Genomic DNA, 26,701 nt, shown 5'->3' on the forward strand with positions numbered 1-26,701 from the left:
AGTTTTCATGCTGTTTTATGGATCTTTAATCTACAGTAGAAAGATCAGGCTTTCAGACATAATTTTTAAAAGTTATTTATGTTGCCTTTGTAACCTCAAAAGCACAATGAGAGATTCAGTCTTTATTTTCTTTCGATATTATTCAGTTTACTTAGTAGATGTGTAGCTCTGTTAGTGTAAAGAAAATTTCCTGAAAGTTCTTATTTATAAGAATGCCATTAGTAACTCTTCTGTGACTCAGTCACGGAATGCAAAACACTTAAAGTACTTTGGATTATCAACTACTATCCGTTTTTATGCTTTAATTTATGAACTTAGCTCAAAGTAAACAGTTTATGAAATCTAAAACCATGCTTTGCATTTTTATGATTTAAATCTGTCTTGCTTACAGGAAGAACTCAATGTATTTCCAACATACATGTATGACTAGGAGACCGCCTTATCTAGACTCTAACTTAGATGCAAGACTCAACTAGATTTTTTTATGTGTAAGATTTTTACATATTTCAGTACTCCGATTTGAAGGCCTTGGCTCAAATTAGACTTGTTCCAAATTGTTTGTTGTTTTTCTGCTAAGGCAGAAGAAACATCAGAGCGTGTACTTTATATATAGAACTGATCTCCATAAAGGAAATATTTCTTCGTCCATATTTTCATGGGAACAGACGCAGAACAGTTTGAGGAACTGTGTTGTTCTGTTATAACAGCAAATAAAACAAAGTCATAGGTTGTATTGTTAAAATTACAGTAGTTTTTACCTTTTTAAAAACTGTAAAGCATTAATTGTAATTCTGTTTTCTGGTGATCAGGATTAATAGTTAAACCAATGTTGTTGTATTTATTAATTGGACTATTGTTTCATAGGATTATTTTGTCCTTCTCCACTGTTATTGTGTTTGATTTCCCAGTTCATACAATAAAGTGTGGTATAACATACATGTTATGTTATAACATATTTTGAGATATTAAATTCAGGATTAGTCCCAACATCAGCATAATTGTTTTCATCACTAGATATCATCTAAGAGCAGGGAACACAGATATTGTCCCAGATTTACTTAGTTTTAGCATGAGTGTCCATGTGAAACAAAAGGATGATCCACAACACAAAGCTGAGCAGGCAACACCACCAATCACCTTTCAAGTGCAAAAGTATTGTTGCACCAAAAGTGGATGTTAGTGTATAACCGAACAGCATTGTATCACATTGAATGAAACATATGTTAATCTATACAAGGTAGGTTTAACTCTGTGGTAATAGTAAAACGACCCTTAGTATTTCAATTAAAGCCAGATCAGCTTGTTGTGATCTGGGTTTGGTGGACTCCTGCAGTCAAATGGAAACCTGTGAAAACAATTTGGAACAGGTAATATTCCTATTAATAATGCATGTAAATTGTGAAAAATTACAATTTATGCATTTTACAAATGGGTGATTTTCTTTGAATAGATCTATATTGGACAGTGTACCTCGAGTACAACCCTAAAGGAGACACAGCTTGTTCACTTTGCAGTGTGGTATGGTGCTATATTCTGCTTACCATCTGGAAACAAAGCATTTTACACTACAAAATATTTGCTTGATATGCTTTACCCGAAACAGTTAACATGTATTATTATATTTTGTGCTTATTTATTTCCAGTATCCGAAACTTTGCGTTTTACTATGTTTTGTTAAAATCAAAGTATGTATTCAAGTAGGTGTTCAAAATATGGCTCTGTAAAGCTATGACACTGTGCTTGCTTTTATTAATTGTTTTGCCGTTTGCTTTAGTTTGTGCATCTTAGATGTTTTAATTTACAAGATGTTTATCTGTTAAAAGGAATATTAGCATCATCACAAGCTTTGAACTATTTACAGTGTGTTATTAGTTTTTTTTAATATACTTTGATGTGGCATTATGTTGCCTGTTAAAGGTGGCATTTATTGTTTTATTAATTGTCATAAATTTAGGTGCCATTTATTTTGAGGCATGCATTGAGTATTCACTGTGCAGTTTGTTTTCATTTCATGTGTTATGATTTAGTGGCAATGGTTTTTAGATTTATTTGGTGCTATTTGGATGTTGCATTTTTCCTGCATTTTGTTTGCAATTATCTGTATTTGCTGCTGATTTTTCGATAATCTATGATGAATAAATGGCTTTAAAATTCAGCTGATTCTTGGTAGGTGATTATTAATTTGAGTTTATTGTCTTGGTGATACTTCTGCTTATTAAAGTACTAATGACCTAGGGACAAGTTAACTACTATGTAAGGTTGTGATTGTGTAACACTATTTGGAATCAATAAGAGTTCACAATTGTTGGGTCTAAAGATAGAGGCCATTTTATTAATTTGAAGACTATGAATCAAAGTATCGCATTCACAAAAATATATATTTTTGTAAAATACAAACAATATTAACATTAATATTCCACTTCTAATATTCATTGCCACATACCCGTCCTCCCACTTTGGCTAAAATCAATACCATTGAGATAGCAATACCTGCACCGAAGAGACAGTTCACTTGTGATTTGAAAACCGACTGATAATATTGCTATTAATACTGCTTTTTCTATTACTACTAATACTAATAGCAATAATACCAAAACACAATAACCACAATAATAGTGTTATTATAATTATTGCTGTTGTTGGTTTTATTATTGATAATAATGCAAATAATACTACTACTAATGATAAAAATAAGATAAATACCCCAAGTTTTAAAATGCCCCAACACTTTACACATTCACTTTCACTATAGTGATAATTAGTTTCTGTTTTGGAACAGTATGTTGTGGGACTATAATCATCTCAGGATACTTTCCAGGTGAAAATGTAACTGCATCTTGCTATCCAATGTCCCTGTCACTACCCAGTTTAACCCATTCTCCTTCAAAAGCATTCCAGTACCTTAAGCTGACGTTTCTTCAGAGTGTCCCCATAGACCACAGTTTATAGACACTTTGGAGTGATTTTTTTTTTTAATGTAAGTCATGGTAAGCCCATACATGTGGGTAGCCTTTCTCACGTGCTATGTACAACTTAAAGCATTGGGCTGAAAAACAATTAGGCATAAACAAGCTATTGTTCACCTTTTTAGGATAGTTCATTTTATCAAACATTTCGTCTGTTTTTGGAAAGAAGATCCCTCACCTCAATAGGGTCAGGTCTCAAATCAATAATAAATTGCATTCATGTTAGTAAAAATCCTAACACCTAAATACTGTCACCATTTATATTCATAGAACATGGAGCACATTTGCCACATTTGTAGAATCCAAGTATACATGCACCTCTAGGTTATTAAGGATTCTAATCGTTTTGAAGGAAAATAGAGGTGTATGCTTTGGATTTTCTAATATTTTAAGAAATTCCAGTTCTCTAACTGAATTGCTATTGTACAATATGTGGTAACATGTATCAATTTCATTAGGACTGCATTTCTAATTGCCTACAATAAATGTATACAAACTCTGTCTCAAATATACAATATCATTTGAAAATCAAACAAAAATCAAAACATTGGCATTCATTCTTCCTAATGGTTCAGAATGCTACACCCAGTTGGTGGAGAGTGAGGTTTATCAATACATTGAAGTAAACCATGCTCCAATTCCTGCCTTTGAGGAACACTACAGGTAGAAGACCGAAAACGTATGAAAGCCCTTTGTGGAATTGTTTTACCAGTGCAAACAAAAGGTAAAAAAGAGGAAAAACAAGCAATGCCATTGAGCGATAGCATAAATCCTTCATTATTACCACTGGGAAAAATACATATTCATAGAAGTATTCAAAAAAGTGCATTCATGCAAAGAACTAAGACAAGCACCTTCACTAGAACAGATCAAACATCACAAAGAAATCAATTTTCTTCTGCCACAAAAAATAATTCAATATGGAGGCATTTCTTGTGTTGACTATCAGATAGGGCTCTATTCGAAACATTTTACATCAAAACCAAGCAAACTTTAAATGACATGGGATGCATTTCAAATATGCTACATTAGTTGAACTTTTTTTATCTACAAAATATATACTAATGAGATTGAATATTTTCCATAGAAAACTTTAGGTGCACATTCTTACGATGTCTCCTATGAAAAGAAACACCAATGGTTCTGGCCATAATGAAACAGTTCAATGCAACCATCCAACCCATTTTTTTCAATAAATGAGTCCACCTACAGTGAATTAGCAGAGAGCTCAGAATTGTGGGAATAAAAGTTTCAATAACTCTTTTAAAATTACCTTTAAAAGACCACAAAATGAGGTAGCCCTAAAGAAAACAAATCCAGGGCAATCTAAAAATCAATGTGAAGGAACCCGACTCCTTTAATACTTTCTTCATTAGAAAAAAAAGTGAATAACCTGCAAAAAGATCGCTATAATAAATAGCCCTAAAGTTTTCAAACTCCTGCAATCCATGATTTTTCCACATATGCTTTTCCATTGTTTGACCTAAAATGAAAACAAGCAAAACAAATAAAACAAAGTCACTGTCTGATATCACAAAATTACACTGTTCTCCATGCTACCCTTAGCACATTGTGACACAGGTACTTTAGTAGAGAACGCTTGGACAAAGCTGTATAGTTTTTGCTTCCAAGAAATAACTGAAAAGTTACTAATTTGGGCATACATTGGACTGCCTGTTCTTGAAGATGTTAGTTTAGTAAATTGTCAAACTGTACATGAGCACATCATATGTCACTAAAGGCTATTCAAGATTGCTTACATGAAAGCTAAAGTATGCTTTCCTGAAATTAATATTATGAAGTATCATTGACCTCATTGACCTCACATAATGCAGAGAAGGTGTTGTCACACTTTCTCTCATTTTCTGATCTTCTCACCTTTGTGGAGATCCCTGAGGTTATCTCTGTTTGTAAGATCTGAGGAGTCACTATTTTAACATCTCTACCACAATGGGAAGGTGCAGGGTTTCACAATTCTTTGCCTCAAAATAGTGCACTGATTACAAAGTTGGCCAAGTTGGCCTTCAAATGCTTTGTCCGGGCCATGTTTCTTCAGATTACAATTAGTACAATTCTCATGAGAACAATTTGTTAGGAGAACACTACCCCTAAGAATGCTATATAAAACTGCTTTGCTTTCCTTAGCCCAATTTTGAACACAAATTATGGCAAGGAATAATGACAACCTCCGGAGCGGTGCCCAGTACCTGTTGGATGATTGTGAGTGCTTGGACCATTCATACCCCTATCAAGTTGTGAAGGGACTTCCTTCCTTAGAGAGGGGCCTTGGGATAACTCAAAAGAGCAGGTGCATATTTGACTTGAGCAGCTTAAGAAAGTATTTCTAAATAGCTGCTACTTTGAATCCACAGCGTGCTTTTAGGTGGGGCCTAAATTACCCTTCCCAAGAGTTAAGGTGTGCAGGGCCCATGAGGATTCAAATTTTATGTTTTATTTTGTTGGTGAATAGGATCAGCACATATTTTGTAATTTATTAAAGGGTTAAAGAAGTATTAATGTAGTCCTTAGAGAGAACAATTTATCTTACAATACTGCAGTTGGAATAAAGAGCATAACTGAGTGTTAGACCTGGCATCCTTGGCGTGGTCTCCCCTGTCTTTTTTGCCTGTGCTTCTCATTTTTTGACTGTGTGCTGAGCTGTGCTGTGTTTCTGCTGTTTTTGGTACTCAGGGCACTTTACCACTGCTGTCCAGTGCTAAAGTGCAAGTGCTCCTGTGTAAATTATATGTGTAATTGGCTTATCCCTTATTGGCATATTTGAGTTACTAGTAAGCCCATAGTAAAGTGCACTAGAAGTGCCTAGGGCCTGTACATCAAATGCTACTAGTGGGCCTGCAGCACTGATTGTGCCACCCACATGAGTAGCCCTGTAAACATGGGACCTGCCACTGTAGTGTCTGAGTGTGCAGTTTTAAGCTGGCAGTTTGACCTGGCAAGTGTACCCACTTGACAGGCCTAATCCTTCCCTTCTTCTGCATGTAAGACACCCCTAAGTGAGGGCCTATGTAGCATCATGGTGCAGTGTATGTTAAAGGTGGGACATGTACTGGTGTGTTTTACATGTCCTAACAGTGAAATACTGCTAAACTCAGCTTTCACTGTTGCAATGCCTATCTCCCTCATAGGTTAACATGGGGGGGGGGGTGCCCCTAAATGATATTTAAGCACAGATTCCTTTTGGGAGCAGATAGAAATACGTTTGATGTCCTGAACTCACAATTTAAAAATACATCTTTAGGTAAAGTTGTTTTTTAAATCGTCAGTTTGAAAATGCCATTTTTTTAAAGTGGGCATTTTCTTGCTTAAACCATTCTTTGACTCTGTCTGTTTGTGGATTCCCTGCCTGGGTCAGACTGACAGTTGGGCCGGTGTGAATTCCCTCCAGACAGTGAGATGAAGGGAGCTGCAGAGTAGCCTGCATATCCTGATGGGCCATTTGAGCTAGAGTGGAGGGAGGAATGGGCACTTACACCTAACTGGGCTGTACCTGCCCTCACACAATGCAGTCTCCACCCCTCTCGTGTGAGCCTGGCCTGGGAATCTTGTGAATAACAGAGACTTTCCTTTGAAGTTTGCCAGCTTCAAAGGCAGAACAGGGTATAGGTATTGGACCCACAACCCCTGAAAATCAGATTTCTTCAAGGATTCAAGAGGAACATCTGCCAAGGAGAAGAGCTGAGGAGAAGTGCTGCCCCTGCCTGTGACTGTGCTTTGTTGGGGGGGGGGGTCATGCGGTTGCTGCTTCTGCCACAGAAAGGGGACAAAGACTGGACTTTGTTGTGCATTCCTGCTTGAGAAGAATCTCCAAAGACTTGAGTTGAGCTTGCCTCCATTAAAGACTTCCTCTGCCATCACCTGGACTCTCTGGTGAGCCTCCTGCCCTGTCAAGTGGTGCCCCATCCAGTCCCTGGGCCCTTGGAAGATGAAACTGGTGGAAAAGGATTAAAATCCACGCAAACATGCCGTGCGGGGAAATTTTCGATGCACCATCCGCAAATCGGCTTCTAAACGACACGCCGCTTGCCTCATGGCTGAAATCGACACTCGATGCATCGCAGCCTGATAAACGACGTGCAACACTGCTAGTGGCTGCAATAATGGCGGGTTCCTGACACCATGCAATTGTATTTCAATGCAACATCGCTGGGCGTGAAAAATCAACGCAAAGCCTGCCCGGATCCAAGGTGCCCCGTCCGGAAATTGATGCATCTCTCTCTCTTGTGAGAAAGAAAAAACATGCATCGCCAATCCGACCGGAGAAGGAAATGATGCACGGCCTCGCTTGCGAAAAAGGAATCAATGCATTGCTACACTTTTCTGACACACGATCTCCCGTGCGGCTTTATTTTTGACACTAACCAGGTACTTTGTGTAACAACAGCATTCTCACTGTTTTCTAAGGAGTAAGACTCTTATTCTTCAGAAAATTCATATCTTGACTTGTGTATGTTGGATTTTTGTCATTTTGGTCTTGTTTGATTTAGATAAATATTACCTATTTTCCTAAACTGGTGTGGTGTCCATTTTGTAGTGTTTTAAGTGTATTGATGTGTGTGTAGGTACAAATACTTTACACGTAGCTTCTGTGGTTAAGCCTTTCTGCTCATACCAAGCTAGAAAGTGGGTGAGCGGGGGTTACCCAGGTGCGTTTCTCCTTTACCCTGACTAGAGTGAGGGTTCCTGCTTGGACAGAGTACAAACGGACTGCCAACCAGAGACCCCATTTCTAACACTGTGTTTAGAATTTCTTTCCAGTAGAGCACTACTCATCTTAATTGTGAGAAAGGAAAAGCAGTACCCCTAAAATTCCTGGCCATAAAACACTGCAAATCAAAGTATTGAGAAATTCTGAGAAATGTGGAATTTTATTATTAACTGGAGGTGTGTGCAAGGAGAAGTTCTGCTCCTTTTTATACTGCCTGAGAAAAGTCTCTGCTAACGCGTCCCAATCTGATTAATTTATTCACTCTGGGACTCGTTTTAGGCCAATTAATCTTTTGACTCTGATTAAAGACACCTTAGGACGAGATAACTGATCAACATGTCAATCAATATGTCAATAACGTCATCAATGAAAGCACATTAGCATTGTCATAATATGGCAACTCGAATAAGATTTCATCAAAGCAAAGATCACAAACATTAGAACATAACACAACTTCAACATAGGTTAACCTTAGCAGAGTCTAATTTCGTCTGTTTTAGTGAACCCCTTATCTAACCTTGAATTAGCATTTGCATGTTCGGCTTCATGCAAAAGACTTTGGCAACACCAATTTGGAAAATATCTAACTATGGTCTCTGTCAAACGAAGCAGTTGGTACCTAGAAAGAAAAGGCAATCAGACAATTACAGTTCATCATCATATAGTTACCCTCGGTATTGGGTCAGCATACAGATTCAGTCTTCGTCCTGAGGACATCAGTTGATTCGCCATCAGCCAGGGAATTCAGCAAGAACGGGTAAGAAGGGACACTTCCCTCATAAGGAGGAAAGTATATAACAGGCAAGGCAAGGGCAAGGTTGGTTTGAAGAACCAAACAGCAAAGTCTCTATGCAGAGTGACAAAGTGTCTGGGTCATTGCAAAATTCGCAACGGCATCTCCCCCTCCTCTATCTAAATGGCTCCCCGTGTCAGAGGGTTTTTATCCCTTTTTCGTTGTACAGTCCCCTAATTCTTGATTGGTTGGGGTTGGCACCCCACTATCTCCATCCAATAAATTTGCAATGATTTCATCAAAATTGTCACCCCATAACAGTTCTCACGTAGTTTATTGGTTCTTATGATTGACGTCTCCAGCGGGCAGAATGTCCGGTATGATTTCATACTCTCGTGGTCCTCTCGCATCTTCAGTCAGTAGGTCCATTCTCTGTACCGGTTCAGGCGACCTTGTACCTGCTATCAGTCTACAGTGTTGCATTCAGCAAAAATGTTTCTTCTAACAAGTCGAATTTCATGAGAACGGATCTACTACGGTTACACTTCATCCTTTAGCTTAGGAAAAATACGAGTACATGTCCTTCAGCAAGTCAGCAAACTGCACATTAGAAAAACACATTTAATATGAAAACCGGGCAGCTAGGCCTCAACTCATGCTAACTAAGCCTAATGAATTATTACCAAAACCTTAACATATAACCTTTTATATTAGTGCAAAACCATATTTTAACATATAATTTCATCATTATTAGTCAGTTTCATTAGTCATTGTATAAATTGGTGGCCACTCCCCATGGGCACATTTCAAGCGCACGTTTTAGCAAAGTACATTAATACATTTTCTATGCGGCATTATTATGCATTAGTTCATAAACATTTCATGTTATTTTGAGTATAAGTGCTACGCTCTCTCATCCCCATTGCAATTATGTACCTGGTAGATTATTTACCTTCGCAATAATGAAGACAAACTTGGTTGTCTCATAAAATAACTTACCTGGAGATTAATGGAAGAGAGAAGGAAGAAGCAGGCCTTAATTCTCACTTCAGAAAGTGTTTCATCCACCGATCATATTGTTACATCTTTACTGTGAAAAAGTGCAATATGCATGAGTAACAACATTTTTCCCAGTTGGCTTGTGTTTTGTAAGTGGTGACTTTCTCTCATGCTCTACTTCTGCTGTTCAGTATTACTTTGACATAATGTTTGATGTTAATATTTGATTGCAGTCAAACACTTTGCTTTGTTGTGTTTCTAATTATAGGTGTACCAGAAGAGGATTAGTTTCTTCATAAATGGTTTGGAAGAGGATGGCACAGCTTATGATTCAAGAAACTTAAGTGATCAAATAGTTGACACTTCTGTGAATTCTCAGATGCGCATTGGACAAGGTTTCAACAGTATGTCACATAATTCATTAATACATGTCTTCAAAATAAATGTTTTGTCCTTTTTTAGACAGTTGTTTCTGCCCTTTGAACACATTTTCTTTCTCTTCATTTAATTAACAGTGGCAGCCTAACAGCATTTTAATGCTACTAATTTAAAAGACCAGCCAAATAGCCTGTTTTAATTTAACAAATCAAACGTTTCTCCTAAATATTTGTTATTATTATATTTTTTCGATCAAAGTTGTTTTTTCCCCCAGTCATTGTGGTAAAATGCTCCCTCACCTGCTACCAAGAGAACATTGTTCTTCGGAGGATTTACTGAGCTTTTAATGATTTGGCAACTGTGATTTAGATTTACTTGGTACTCACTGGTTCATATTTTATCTCTTGGCACAAAACGAAAAGCTAACAAATCACTCCAGACTTCTAGTATTCAGGATAGAACAATGTCAAAGCCTGTAGGGTCCCTGGGCGCCATGCTGGGCCTCTATATTGATGTTTCAGTCCTTTTACCTCTGATTTCCTTGAGGTGACCCTGCTGAGAATTCCTAAAAAACAGAGCACCAAGTTCATCTCTTTTGCACTTGATCATTGAGTTAGGAAGGTGAGCAGTCGAGGACTCACTTAGGGGGCTGGTGTCAGATTAGAGATCCATAGCCCAAATGTTCACGGGATGACACTTTTTGATTTCCCAGTTTGTGCTTTAACTTAAAAAATAAAATGTACTTTATTGAACCTGCAATGTAATACTACTCAAGTAGGTCTTGCTAATTGCAAGAGCTCAGGAATGACAGGAAATACTATGCTATGTGTAATATTTTAATTACTACAAGGAACGTAAGTGCTAGTTCACTATTTTTCTGGTGAGTGACGTCCTTCTCAATTGGTGACCTGGAAATCAGTGTTTTAAGACTAATTGGCTTCAATCCGGTCTGTAACGTGTCCTCTTCATAGAGTTCAGATGCCCTTGCCCATGTTCTTTTCTCTAATGGGAGCATGTTGCTTCTGGAGGACAGCCCAGTGTTATTTCATTTTGGAACAGGTGACAACAAATTACTGTCCCAGCTGCAGCATCCACATGGTTCACCTGCACATACTCCTAGACACCTCTGCAGAGTGATCATGGCTGAGCAGGCAAATGCCCACAGTGGTCCCGTTAATGTCACAGGTCCAAACAAAATCTCCCAATGAAACAAAGAGAAATGGCCACTCCTGGATTCCCTAAGTGTGGTGAGACAGGAGTACATAAATGCATCTAGCCCCTGTGCTCTAAGCTACTCCATTCGGTTTGGGAGGCAAATATCATGGGGCACACTTGCAATCACTGGGCACTGTATTAAAATTACAGAAAGGAACCACAGGTCACAATTCAGTCACATTGGTGCAGTGTTCCTTAGTAGAGAGGAAGAGGGACCTAGATGGTCAGACAGTTTTCTTTAGCAGAGGTTTCTGGTGGTGGTCGTTGATCTTGGGATTTTTAATCCCCACTGGAGCTCCCAAGTCAGGGAGGAGGGCTAAGGAAATCTCAAGGTAGCTTTTTGGCAACCAGGGGACACCCACAAAGCAGGAAGGATCACAGGAACGTGCCACAGTCTTCTGTTGCTTCACAGTCCTGATTTTGGGTAAGTTGGCTTCTCTGGGCCGCTCCTCCACCTTGAAGCTATTGCAGGGTTACTCCTCTAGCCAGAGACACCACCAGCAACACTCTCTCAGCAAACCAAGGTAAATTACTTTCTAAGCTCTTCCAGCAGAACATGCCCACTTCTTCAGGTAATGTTCCCTCATTTGACTGGGGAGCTGTCTGTCAGCAGCACCTGCACTGGAACTCAGACATTTCTCCAAGTTCCAGTTGCCTACAATGGTCAATGGTCAATGAGAAAACCTGGAAAACTGAGAGGGAAGTCTCTGGAACCTTTTGTCTCTAGGTCTGCAGACAGAGTTTCTGTATGCATCATGCATAGCCCTGGTACTGCTTGTAGAAGAGTCCCAGATAATTAAACAGGTGATGATACACGGTTTCTGTTCTTTTTCTTCCAAAAATTATTTTTATTTGATCAAGAATACTTTTTATAACAGTAAGTTGATGAAAGCAAGCAGCCAACGCGTTTCGCCCTGAAGAAGCCCAAGTGTATAGGGCGAAACGCGTTGGCTGCTTGCTTTCATCAACTTACTGTTATAAAAAGTATTCTTGATCAAATAAAAAGAATTTTTGGAAGAAAAAGAACAGAAACCGTGTATCATCACCTGTTTAATTATCTGGGACTCTTCTACAATTAGTATATAAAGAATATGTCTACAACTTAAAGTGGTGCACCACCCAATCTTTTCTTCTTTAACAATTGGGGTGTTTTTTTCACCCCTGTGGTTCCTTAGTGCAGCAGGAATTTTTGTGGGGGTGCACACTACATTCTACTTTTTAATATTATTTGTGTTTATTGTGATTACTTGGAAACTATTAGGGATTGATGCATCTCTTTATGAGCTTGCTGCACTCTGTTTAATTAATATAGCTCTGGTACTGTACTGAAGTCGTTATTTAATTTCAGTTATCCATCTCCAAACAGGGCAGCCAAAGTCGTTGCATGCAGGTGATAGCAGGCAGGAGATAATGGTGCTGAGAGTATCTATTAAGGAAAATCCCAAACAGGAGCTCAACGGAGAGGAATGCCTTTACACCTTGCACCTGTAGCTATGGGGAGTGAGGGGAAAGGGGCAGGTCGCTGTCTAAGGATTAACCTTGCCTTTCCAAGGATGCCACTGTCTCTAATCCTCCTTACGTTCTGCAAGTCTCCAGGTGGTATGACTGTGAAAGGACAAAAGGGCAGGACATAGCAACGAAATCCAGTCTCTGGACATCTAATGAGACCACTCTTACCATCCGTTCGGTACCTTGAATTCTGACCCATTTCAACAGCTTGAGATGCTGTCAGTCCACAATGTCCATTTGGAAGGCTACGTCCCATCTCCATTTTGTACTTCATGTACAAAATACAAATTGAAATCAAAATGGATCACACTGTATCTACAGTCAGTCATGGCACACACAGCACTACATACAAGCACTCTACCTCTGTGCCCTGGCTGTAGAAAAGGATCCAGTTTCAAAAGACTCGGCAGAATTTTACACTTCATTCTGGGTTTGATATCCTAATTACAGTGATCCTCACTGATTGCGTGTGATGGTCGTGGCCTCTGAGGCCGAACAAAAATTTCAAGAACACCAGTGAATTTACCTGTGTAGTTCAAGGCAGACTTGAACGTTTGGAAGACTAGGCAGGTGGCCTTCCCATCCCAGCAGTTATCATTCTAAAGGCAATGAGTGTTTGAGTCCACAATTTTCAAATGTAAATGTCTAATTGTGCGTTTTACCTATGCTCAAATTCACAACATTTTTACACCAATAGGTGTTACATACAGCTGTAAAAATCGTGATTTCTGAATCTAAAACAGAACTGACAATTTTTACGGTTTTGATGGGGGAGTCGACTTACTCATGCAGAAAGTCTACTGATGCAGGCATATTTTTTAAGTAGGAGTAAGACAGGGGTAGGGAGAAGATAGGGGGGTTAAGAGCTTTGCCTGGGAATATGGCCTTGCTAAATCTTGTGTACATCCCCACACTGGGAACTAGTCTAAATGCAATTTTCATGGCTTTTTTCCACACTGGCACTGTAGATAGCAGTGGTAGGAGAAAGCGTCTTTCAGTGACGGGAAAGGAAGGGGACAGCCCCATAGTTCATGACAGTGGGTTTGTTCATGTGGAAAAACATCTGACCAGTGAAGAAAAAATGGTTAAACCAAGATTTTTTTTTTATTGTTTTTAAAACTTGGAACTGTGTCAGGCAGTGCAGTGCGGGTTAAGAATAGTACGTTTATGTACGAAAACCTACCAACAACAATAGATTGCCAGTTATTTATGGAAATTTGTGAAATCCCAACGGGGAGCTCATTTAGATGAAAGATAGACATAAGTCATTCATATCCATTTGTTAATACTCTGTCAATGAGCCCCCTTCAAAGTATTTTCTTAAAAGTGAACTTAAGGCAGGAAAAAAATGATTATGATTGTGATTTGTAGGGCATAGTTATCAAACTTTCACATAATGCAATGCAGCAAGCCTCCTTGCTGTGCTGCATGAAAGGGAGAGGGCAGGAATGCGCCGTATTTAACATTTGACAGCACATTCCTGCTCTCTGCCTGTGCTGGCTCTCCGCATGCTGCCTAGTGCCAATGCAAGTACAAAGGGTGCCTGCCTTGTAGGCGGGATTGTCTTTGTGTTGGAAGGGACTCCCCCCCTGCACAAAAACAATCCTCGGAATGATTTTCCTCTTTCTATGTGTGCTGGTCCCCTCACAAGTGTGGTATTTTGACAAGTTTGCCAGTAAAGGAAAATCTGGGAATGTGCCAAAATACATGGGTGGATGCATGGGAAAACCCATGCTTGCCCTGCCTTGCGTTACACCACATTTACCAAGCCACACAGGGCAACACAATGTGGCTTTGCATAGCTTGGGAAATATCATTCCAGGACTGCCTTCACCCATGCACCCCCTTGCGCGTCACAAGTGTGATGCAAATCCATGATAAATATTGGCCAGCATGATTTAAGATTTAAGGTTTGTTTTTTATTTTACCATTTGCAGTGATAATGGTAAATGTATTTTCCCTGACATCAGAGTTGGCTACAAAATAACATATCCCTGACTAGTTTAAGATCAGCTGAGGAATAAGAATGATGCACATACTGCAGAAATTGCTAAATGTAATAAAATATTTTGACTAGTTTAATTCAGCTGTGTGACACCCTGTACATGGGCAGGTATATTACAATGTTTTATCTTCATTGTGAAAAAAGCAAAAGTACAGTAGTACCTATTTCTTCTCTAATTGGAGGTGGCACAAGCACCGGCTCATTATTTTTGTTTAATGAGGCGGTCCTATAATCATCCTTCTAATATAGAAAGGGACAGGTACCAAATGTTCTTCAAAGGTTATTATGAGTCCTTTTTTAATTAAAGTCACTGCTTCCCATGCGTTCTTCTGGTCAAGTAGGTTTGATTCAGGAGAGGCAGGAAGGCAAGCGGGTTCAATCAGTCATGGGCGGATAATAGATCCTGTCTAGCAAATCTTACTTACCTTGTTTTTTATTTTGTCCATTTACACAGATACGGAGCAATTTATTGGAAGAATGAATGACTTTAGAATCTATCAAGTGGCACTTACAAACAGGTACCATATATTGTGCTTGCGTATGTGTAAAGAAAGGTTTTAAAAGTCAAAAGTTGCTATTTTTCCGTTGGTAGAGAACTTTCATTAGCATTCATTTTCTTTTAAAACGCCCACTTTGTGAGATTCTGTTGCATTAAAAACAGTCTCAGTACTATGTCTTTCTTTGATTTTATGTGCTTTGTATTCATTGATTATTTAGCCTTTTCATCAGATGTATTTATTGTGTTTTATGTTGTTCTTATGGCTTTAAAGCAAACCGAATAAAGTTGGGTTCAATCATACTTGACTGTGCTCTATGTTACATTGTTATTTGCATTCTTTTATTTTGCTCTGGTATTTTGACCTCTGGATTGGTGGCAGTAAGAACTATTAGCCCTAAGACACATAGGGACCGATATACAACTTTTCCATTTTGCGGGCCTCTAAATGCAATTCATTGCGAATCGCAATTAGAGATTTGCAAAATTAAATATACAAATGTGTCTGAGACACATTAAGCGATTCCTAATGGGGTTGCAAATGACCTACCTCATCAATATTCACGAGGTAGGTCACAATTTGCGACACCATTTGGAATGGCCACACTCACAGGGATGGTGTCCAGAAGCCTGTTTTCAAATGAAAAAATTAAAAAGTTATTTTTTCATGTTTTCGCTTCCATTCACAAAGTGGAAGGGGTCCTGTGGGGGGAATGGGTTAACACCAACTTGAAGTTGGTGGTAACTGCAATTGTTTTGCAACCGCATTCATGGTTGCAAAATAATCTTACAATCCTCTGCGACTCGCTATGAGGAAGGGACGCCCTTGGCATGCCCCTTCCTAACAATGAATCTCAAACCTTTTGTGTCAGTGGGTAGCAAGGTAACGACTGGCAGAATAGATTTGTTACATAGGCCGTTTGCGACCCGGAAAAGGCTTTTCATACATCTGGCCCATAGTGTTTAAAAAGATAGGCATTTTTTAATTATCTAATGGTCATATGTGTTACTTGCTGTGTGCAGCCTCCCTGTACAGACTCATAGACTGTGCAGGCACACAGAGTAGAGAAATGGGAAATTAAAGTAAAGGCTGTATTTGTCCCGCATGATTCTGAAATGTAACTCTTGGTTTTATTTTGCTTGTTTTCCTAGTATCCTCTACTGTAGGACAAACGTATTTCTATGCAAAATGTTATGTGGGCCACATTTGATAGAAAAGGGCCATCAAATTGAAATATGTAGCATGTAGGTAACCTGGGTGAAGCTGGTAAGGTTAAATTCCTGTTGTCTAGTTCCCAGGTTGCAGTTATGAGATCTGAAATAAAGTCTATCTATGATCTGCTGAAGTGCATTTGAAAAGGCTTAGGTATTTCAGTCTATTCATGCTGTTTGATGGCACTGCTCTCCAACTGCCACCTTAAATGACCTGCCTCACAGATGCCAGGATGGAAGTGAAGAACCCCATGAGCCTGAAAAAAAGGGATATCTGCAGTCGAACACAAAGTTAAGTCAGGAACAGCTTGTTTGAATGGCAAAATCACCTCACTTGCCCTCCATTCGACAGAATTACTGGAGGTGATTGCAAGGTAACAAAAGTATTTCCCCACCAGCACCATCTCCGTGGGCTTTATCTATGACACATGACCACCAGGCATGTGATTCATTTTTAGTTATCATTAATTATGTGCATGTGGTGCAGTTCTGCCCCAGGCTGTAAATAATTAAAACAATAAAACTATTTACAGATCCCAATCAGGAACCAATGTGTTAAAGCATTCTGTTTTACATCACTCAGGATAAGCTGTAGGCTGAGTAATCGGTGGATTCAATATTAACTGAATGGCAATATTGGACCCACATCATTAATTTCACTACATCTACGAAACCCTGATCTGGTCACCTAAAATCTATTAAAAAGTATGGGGGAGAAATATCCACATCTCACTTTATCTCTACTCATTGTTGAATGCATGGTACAAATGGGACTTCTGCAACTGAATGGATTCTGTAACACCTCTGTGCACTCACAAGGAGACCCAGGAGACTCACTGGAGCAGGGCAGTGCAAGGTGTGGCTGGGGATTGGACTTCTGCGGCTAAATTGCGAGCAGTTTGGGAATTGGTGAATGCTTGGAACTCTTAGATTGTTTCATTACACATAGCATATACCTAGAAAAGGGAATGACGACATTAAAACCATTGCTTAAATGTGGGAGTGGGAAACCTCGGAATTGCATTAAAATTAGCTGAATCGCTCCACCAATGACAATCCTTTGAAATTACCTGCCTAATCTACACCAAGGGGTGAATTTGCCTGAATCTGGAAAGAAAAGTGACTTTCCTACCTGCCACATTGAAGACTTTGGTCCTGATTTAGACCTCGGAGGAGGGGTTACTCCATCGCAATAGTGGCAGATATCCCATCTGCTGAACTCTTAGTACCATAGAAAACAATGGTATTTAGATTTCGGTGGACTGGATATCTGTCACCGTTGCGACGGAGTAGACCCTACGTCGAGATCTAAATCAGGCCCTTTGTGTCTGCCTGTGAAAACTCCCTGGATAACGGGGGCATCTGCTAAGTTTTAAGAATTTTGCTCATACTCTAAGAAAGATAAAGAGGTACCAAGTTTGTGCCAGTGATCAATACTTTCCCCTTTTGAACTTCCTTTTTGAGGTTGGTGCATGGATCTTGAGACAGAGCAAACTGTTTCCCACTGGGAGAATTCTAGCATGCCAGTTTGGTGGATCTAGAAACAGAGTTGTGTTAATCCCATTCTAACTGGAAAACATTGACTGAAGTATAAGAAGCTGGTTCTGAAGATTTGAAGACTTATTCTGAAGGTGCATTTAGACTTAGGTGTAACTTCATGAAGTTGAAGCAGAAATCATGCTGAAGAAGCAAGTAATATTCTACCTGTGTACCTTGCTTGGCAAGGCATAGGAAGGAAGTCTCAATCAGCCAATATTTGAGGTGGGTGTGAAGACAAATTCTGCAGTCATCCCAAGAGTGACAAAACCTTTGTGAACATTCTTGGAGCTGATTGCAAGTTGAAAGTCAGCACCTTGGATTGACACTGCCTACAGGGATGGTGTGCCTTAAGAATGTTAGTGCAAGGCTTGGTTGGAGATCTGGAAATAACTACTTTGAAGTCCAGGAGAATAGAGACAAATAGTGTTTTGAAGAGACTTGTTATGAAAAGGTATAGTTAGGATGCTTCTCTGTGTTATATATTATGGTCAAAATCTGCACCAAAGTACAGTTTCATAATAGGACTAAAGGCGAGGGTGATGCACCAATGTTATGGTAAACATGGATTCCAAGTGCAGATGTAATATTACTTTTAGCATATCTACAATCATTTTGGCACTTTAAGATTTCTCTGAGTCAAATTATAATTAGATTTGGGCTTTTGTTCACCTTGCTGGCCACATTAATTGCTCTGATAGCCAGTGTCCTGACACCGTACTGCCAGATGACAGTGTTCACACACATTCCTGACAGAAGGGACAGAAGTGGCATGTGTTAATTAGTTTTTACACTGCACCAGGTCTGGGAATGCTCATCCGAAGCAGAAGAAAGGGAGAATTCCAGACCTCTGGAGCCAATCCCAGGAGGGACTTAATTTAGGAGGGTTGGAATGGGAGAATGTGATGATGTGCTAGCCTAGGACTTGACATATGTGCCTAACTTATGGAACACCCCACCACCCACCATCCAGTTAAAAAATCCTTTCCAAAGGGGAGAGGAAGAAAGAGACAGAAAGGTGATTTCACTGGACCCTGAAGAGGAACAGACCCCTGTCTGGGATTCTGGGACCCCCTGGACTTGGAGTGAATGGGACTCTTTGCATTCCCCTATTTGGGACCAGTAGTCCTACCACCCTTATACCATCAGAGGGACTGTGGATGGATAGATCTTCTGGAAGTCTTTGAAGGAGTATATGTCCTCTGGAACATCTTAGGATTGGGCTTGCAGAGGGGCAGCTTTCTTCAGAGTGCAGTGCCCTGACTTCTGTCATCACATGGGTGCCCTCCAAATGGCCACAGGAGGCCGTGGGATCTGAAGAGTGCAGGCAGCTAAGGCATTCTGCCTTGATAGCTGCAGAGTGTTACTGGAGGTGACCTAGGGCTGAGGAGAACAGAAAGTGCCAGACAGAGGACAAGTCCTGACCATGGAGTTGAAGGGCAGGAGCCAGGCTTTGAATTATCCCTCGCGGAGTGGATAGCGGTCAAGTAAAACATCTCCAAACAATTCAGACAGTTACAGCCAAGGAGACCTCATCAGAACAGTAGAGCCCAAGATTCTTTACATTGGCCAACAGACTGTAAAAATGTGAGAGAACAGTGAAGCCAGTTCCTGTGCCAGCTCTTCAGGAGCAGTGCTAGTGCAGGGAGCAGCTTAAGGCTGCAAGGTCTTTGGGGACTCCTTCACAGACCCCCCGCCCCCACAAAGAGGATTTGGGTGCCCCGCTTTAAGACAAAACAAAGAACAAATCAGTGGTCTCGATGTGGCATTAAAGGGCAGTGCCACAGGTGCCAATCATCTCAGCAAAGGATCTCCCCAGAAGCCCTTTCTAAGGCAGACATATTTGCATATTCTGTTTCTGTGGTGCCACTGAGAGAGCTGTGATAGTATCACATTTTTAGTGCAGCAGCAAAAATGTCGCCCAAGAATTGAATTTGTGACCTAAAGAGAGTTTCCCTGATTTCTAGCACTGCTATAAATGTGAGTTTTAGGATGATGTTTAGCAGCCTGTGCACACACAGAACAAAAGAGTAATGTATCAAATTAATTGGCTATTGAAAGTGTTCATAGTAACCACTCATTTGTGCATTAATGCTTCCAGTTAACATAGTCTCCTACCTCCATAAATCCTAAAATACGTTTCCTCCTAAAATAGCATCAAACACCATGTCTTACAAATATATTCTGAATTGCATCCAAAGTATCAAGATTGTGACAAACAACATTATTACTCAGTGAAGAGGGGTCTCCCATGTGTAATGGAATGAATATGACTATCGTTATCCTTATCCTATTCATATTCTCCCGGGTCCTTAAACTTTTAGGAACTGTCTTTTTCATGGAACAATATTGCAGGGATACATTTTACCTGGGCCATGACAATGGCATTCAGCACTAACTTGAGTTCCTTCCCTCTGCTAATTAATTGTTTTATCTCTCCTCATAAATCCTCCTGAATTATACAAGTTGGAGATGATTCACATAATATTCCATTGTGTTCAAAGTATGGCATTTTTCTTAAAATAGTCCCCTACCTCCATAAATCCTAAAATACGTTTCCTCCTAAAATAGCATCAAACACCATGTCTTACAAATATATTCTGAATTGCATCCAAAGTATCAAGATTGTGACAAACAACATTATTACTCAGTGAAGAGGGGTCTCCCATGTGTAATGGAATGAATATGACTATCGTTATCCTTATCCTATTCATATTCTCCCGGGTCCTTAAACTTTTCGGAACTGTCTTTTTCATGGAACAATATTGCAGGGATACATTTTACCTGGGCCATGACAATGGCATTCAGCACTAACTTGAGTTCCTTCCCTCTGCTAATTAATTGTTTTATCTCTCCTCATAAATCCTCCTGAATTATACAAGTTGGAGATGATTCACATAATATTCCATTGTGTTCAAAGTATGGCATTTTTCTTAGTGAGAAGAACACCCAAATAATGTGCCAACCATTTTCTATTACTGAGTTCTGTTCTTAACAGCACAATTCGGAAATCCTTTGAATGGGCTGTCCCCAAGGACAGGTATCCATTTCCTACAACAAAATATAAATCAGAATTTCTCCCTCAAGTAGAAAGTAGAAACCCACTGTAATGCCTGTCAAAGAAATTACTTTGCCATCAAAATTCATCACAAATGTCCTGTGGCAAAAAATATTATAATGAGGAAAGGCTTAATTTTTTTAAGAAGACAAGTTAATAATTCAAGAATGTAATCTCTCCAAATCTCTCCATAACCAAAATCATTAATTTGTCAACATATTTTCAGAATTCTATAATGCAGATATTACTCAAAATACTGCAGCTGAAATTAGTTGTTAATATATAGTATACACTAAGCACTCTTCTGAAACTCTGCATAATACACCCCTTCAGCAGAGTGTCTCCAATGAAAAAAAAAAAGGTTAAATCAATCACCATGTTGCTGTACCCAACCCTTAAAAAGGGACACTGCTTACAATCTGCAAGTTGCCAATACCCTTGGTAAATCAGCTTTTTTCACTATAATCAAAGGCACTGAACCTGCTACTGTGAATATGCAAAGACTGTGTTTTGACAGACTTATGTACTTAAGATACCCACAACTGGTTACTTCATTCTATGTCTTGCTCAAAAATATTTTTTACAGAAAGATCGGATCAGGGAACTGTATAAACTTTGTTCGCTTAAGGTAAATATAAACAGTTTGACCCATCTTCAGAAGGTACTAATACTCTTTAGAATAGGAATCAGGGTAGTGCAGCAGAAATCAAACTTCTTGGCACAGATAGAAATCAAACAATATATTGGGCCACATTTGTGAGAGACCTGAATATGAATCCATCTAGAAGAAATGATGGTAAGGTACACAGTGTAATAACAAATGTTCAGTTCATCCAAGTGTCAGCTGAGGAGGTCCTCATAAACCAAAATCCTTAACAGAGAAGCACATCAAGGGAATCTCTTACAACAAATGAAATATACCAGCATTAAGAGACATAGGGCCTCATTACGACCTGTTACGACCTGGTCGGACCGCCATAATACGACCGCCAGATTGCGACTTGACGGCCTGGCTGTCCTAATCCACCAGGGCAATGCTGCAGGCAGTGCTGTCCTGAAGTATAAGACCCCCTTCCCTGACAGCGGATTCATGGGGGTCACACCGCCATGAAACGGCTGGTGGAGACGGGAGTGCAGAGGGCCCCAAGGGGGCCTCTGCACTATCCAAGCACTAGGCATAGGCAATGCAAGGGCCCCCCTGGCCAGCCCCATTGCAATGTTCACTGTCTGCTTTGCAGTGAACATTGCGACCGGTTCTGGTGCACCCTACACACTACAGCATTGCCGCCTGCTCTATTACAAGCCAGAGGCAATGCTGTAGGCCATTTCCTGCTGGGCCAGCAGGCGGAAACTGAGTTTCTGCCCACTGACCTAGTGGGAAAATCTTAATGGCCCTGGCAGGAAGGCTGCCACACTGGCAGCAACCTACCCATCGGAACTTCGGTGGACCGCCTTTTCTGTCCGCCAAAGTTGTAATGAAGGCCATAATGACAAGAGACAAATCAGAGGCTAGGTCAACAGAAATTACATCAAAGCAAACACATTTGTAACATCTGGGATGCGCATCGTTCCAACTCCACTATACTATGCAAAGAAATCTTGCTTGTCCCATGCCAGAACTTTCACCATAAAAGCAGAATTTGCCCGTCACAATAGTGGGCCTTTAACCCCAAATAATTACATTAGAAAGAAGGAGATTCAGGCTGCCTATTGTATAATTTCTGGGGCACCGATCACAGGTGTCTTGACTACTAGACCATCTGACTCGCTTCCTCAGTAAGGATCTTTCTGTGGAACGGCAGTCTGTTACAGTCCGAGATGAGAAAGCAACTGCCATCTCAAGGGTAATGGAAAAAATGAAATATTTACTTCTGATTATTCTCTGATTATATCAGAAAGAAGCAATAAAACTATTTGATCCAACACAATAACATGAAAATTGCATGAGAAGCTTACCACTACATTACTTAAAAAGGGAAAGGGCAATTAAGACTCAATCAAATACATTAAGGTCATGGCATCAGGAGGATGGAGGATCTGTGAAGTTACAGTAGACAGTGAGTATAACCAACTTACACTGCCCCTCCAAACACCTCCTGTGCTTAATATTTCATTTTTTTAAATTACATTTTTAGTATAATTTGTAAGTTTTTAATGTGTAATTATTTGGGGGTTTTTCATTTAATTGCCACTTTTTAATTTAGTAGTGGGTTGTAAGGTTGTAGGAAACTAGGGTGGGAAGTTATTTTAAATCTAAATTGTTTTTTTTTTTACTGTTAACTACATTTTTATAGTAATTACTAACTGGTTCCTAATTATGTAAATGGGTTGTTATTTACATTGATTAAGTATAGATTCTAATTGTTAAAGTGTATTTATATTTTTTAATGTAATTATTAGTAAGCTTTAATTTAGTAGCAGACTCTGCTAGGGATTCTTTTGGAAAGGTATTTAAATATCAATCATTGTTTTTAATAGTAATTACTTTTCATAGAATTTTGGTAATTGTTTTACTGGTTGCTGTTTTAGTTAATTTTAGTATACTTTGTGATTTTTTATTTTGTATTTACATTTTCAGCTATTTATATTAGTAATAATTTTTAATTTAGAGGTGGGTTAAGTGTAGGAAGTTATGTGAGCCACATCTGAGGTATACTTGTTTTTCATTTTTGTTTTGTAGTGCACTTATTGGGTTACTAAAAAGATTCCTTGATAATTATGTACATTATTCAAATAATTAATTCTTATGCAAAATGTTATTTTTAAATACCTATTAATTAATTGATCAACATATTTAATGCTAAACTAGTAGAAATTTTGAACGTGCACCACTAAGAGCAGAGCAATTGAGTCCACTTAGTCCGTATCATCACAAGAATATCTTTTCTTTATTAGGTTTTCCTTGAATGTAAAAACAAAACAGCCAACATGTTTCATCCTTACCACAGGACTTCTTCAGGGCTGAAAAATGATAAAAAACATATATAACCTAAGTGTATATACAAACATACATAATAATACATACAAAACGTATAGAAGAATTTACCTAAAAAATTCCAAAAACAAAAAATTGAAGACATCACCAGCAACATAGATTCATATAGGGGCAAGAGACAACAGCACCAAAATAAACTCAATTATCTCTATACATTAAAAAACCTAAGAACAAGCAAAACTGTCAAGACAGAACCAGCAGTGGTTAACAAGAAATGGTACATCTGAAACAAAGAGTCTACCAATAAACATAAATACCCAAATGTTGAATTAATTATACCAATGTTTGTAGTAATAACTACTGACAGAGGAGAAAGAGAGAAAGATAACAATGCAGTGAGGAAAATTATTAAACAACAACATGATTCACTGGGGCTATATATATTGAAGAACTTTTACAAAAATAATAATCCTATATCTTAATTGTCTGGCCATAATAAGAATCAAAAGAATCATACCTTATACCATCCATGATACTTTATCTCTCCTCACATTCTGGCAATTCTTTTTGTTCATAAGTGTCGACAGGCAACCAATATGCAAAAGGTAAACTAAACATGAAAAAAGGGCAAAAGGTACATGAGAAAGAGTCAAAACAAATAACGCCCAAAAGTAAGAAATAATAAACATTGAGAAAGACATACAGATAGAACTTGAAGCAGAAGAAAATTAAAAATGAAACAAAACATCATCTAATACTAAGGCAATATATCCTTGAATAATATGATGTTGAAGCTTATTCTTATTGGAGTAAAATTACATGATATATAACAACAAATAGACTGCCTCAAAAGGATCAATTGATCATGAAAGCCCCAGGATATAACACAATGTAGGGGTATCAAGGAAAAATAATAATTGTGACATTAAATCACGTTAAAAAAAACTATATGCAAAATCAAAATAATTGCATAAGTAAGACTAAACTGAAGACACCAACTGGGAAGAAGAGCGTACCTCGAAACGGCACAACAATACCCAAAAAACGGGATAGTTTCGCTCATATATAAAAAGATCAGATAACAGACATCAACAAGCGCCTTCCCAAGATGTAATGCAGTAATGAAATGCACAAGTTGCCAGTCCAAAGTAGAATAACTATAAGTAAAGCGCACAGATTAACTTGTATTGGACATCAACCGAACATTGTGATTGCTAATGGACCGTAGGGATAACGAATAATTACACTCATATACCAAAAAATCCGAGAGCGGACATCGAGAGACGCTTACCCGAGAGGTGAAACGGTAATGCAGTGAAAATGTGGCCGCACGCGCTGTCAGTCCAAAGTAGAATAAATGTAAACCAAACACACAGAATTACTCGTATTTAACAACAGCCAAACGCAAAGATTACTAATGGCACTTCCGGGAACGCGTTGCTAGGCTGACAAATGGGCCCAAACGATGCCGATTATAAAATAAAAACAGGAAAACGAAGGCAACCATCTTATATTGGGTCAAAGAAAAACATGAGCGGCGGCCATCTTGAAACTAACAAGTATAACCCAAAAAGGGAAAGAAAATATAATAAACAATATAAACAAAGAAGAGAAAGACAGGAAAAAAGGAATAGAAAAAAGAGAGACAAGACAACAACTAAAAAGTTTGAATGAAAATGCATAGCACACCCAATAAGTAAAAAATAATAACAAATAATAAGAGAAAACAAACAGTGGTAAATGAACATATGAAAATTAAGTGTAATGTAAATTGTACTTAGTGGGACATAAATAGTGTCAAAACAGTCACACCAAAGGGAGTGACTAAATATAATGCCTAAAGAAAGTAATGGAGTTCATCATCAGAATTATGGCCCATATTAACAGCACGTAAACGGCATATCCATGCTGCCTCCTTGCGTCTCAGGGCCAATTCTCTGTCTCCTCCTCTACGATTAGATGATGCCTGATCAACCCCATGGAACCAAATTTTGCTATTGTTGGGATGTCGTTTCATCATATGGAGCAACAGAGGATATTTCATATCTTTATTTTTAATTGCTCTGATATGTTCCTGTATACGAAGTTTGAGGGGTCTGATGGTACTACCTACATAGATTTTATCACAGCCACACCCTAAAATGTATACAACATATTTTGTTCTGCAATTAATTAAATGTCTGGTTTCATACCTTTTGGTTGTGTTATCATCTCCAAAGTTGCACACATTGCATTCATGGCAAACGAAAAAGCACTTCGGGCCTGTAGATAGCCACGTCTGCACCTTGCTGGTAGTAATGTAACTGGGGCAAAGATGATCCCGCAAAGTACGTCTCCTACGGTAGGTCACCTGTGGTTTCCTAGAAATGGAGCTACTAATACCAGATACTTCTAATAGTAGGTGCCAATGTTTGCGTAGGATCTTGTATATATCATTACTCAAAGTAGAAAATTGAGAGGTGAACGTCAAGAAACTAGATCTGTCCTTTCTTTTTTTATTGTTATGGTCGGTGGTAAGTGTTGTGTGTCTTTTTACTGTCCCAATGCGTTTATGTGCATTGGTGAGGACAACCTCACTATATCCCTGATTTTTAAATCTCTGTTTGGCTTCATCAATATGAGCAGTAAAGGTGTTATTGGTACTGCAATTCCGCCTTATACGAATCATTTCACCAAAAGGAATATTATTGATAACTGATTTAGGATGAGCACTGCTGGCATGAAGAACGCTGTTGAACGAAGTAGATCTTCTGAAAAGAGTACTTTGTATCTTATTGCTTTCCACAAAGAATCTTATGTCAAGAAAATCTATCTGTTCCTTACTGTACTGTAAACTCAGTTTCACATTGTCTGGATTATCATTGAGAAACAGATGATATGCCAATAGTTGTTCCACAGATCCTTTCCACAGGAGAATGATATCATCGATGTAT

The 26,701-nt window shown here is 38.9% G+C and overlaps 1 protein-coding gene across 1 annotated transcript in view; it reads left to right on the forward strand.

The window, feature by feature from the left end:
• The window catches only part of USH2A (usherin), a 3,586,186-nt gene that overhangs the window by 236,612 nt on the left and 3,322,873 nt on the right, over positions 1–26,701 (forward strand). Inside the window, exons 4-5 of the mRNA XM_069233891.1 lie at positions 9,707–9,828; positions 14,986–15,049. Coding sequence (XP_069089992.1) covers positions 9,707–9,828; positions 14,986–15,049 — 186 coding nt within the window. The remainder of the gene's footprint in view (positions 1–9,706; positions 9,829–14,985; positions 15,050–26,701) is intronic.

The sequence above is a fragment of the Pleurodeles waltl genome, chromosome 5 (assembly GCF_031143425.1).
Source record: "Pleurodeles waltl isolate 20211129_DDA chromosome 5, aPleWal1.hap1.20221129, whole genome shotgun sequence".
NCBI lineage: Eukaryota > Metazoa > Chordata > Amphibia > Caudata > Salamandridae > Pleurodeles > Pleurodeles waltl.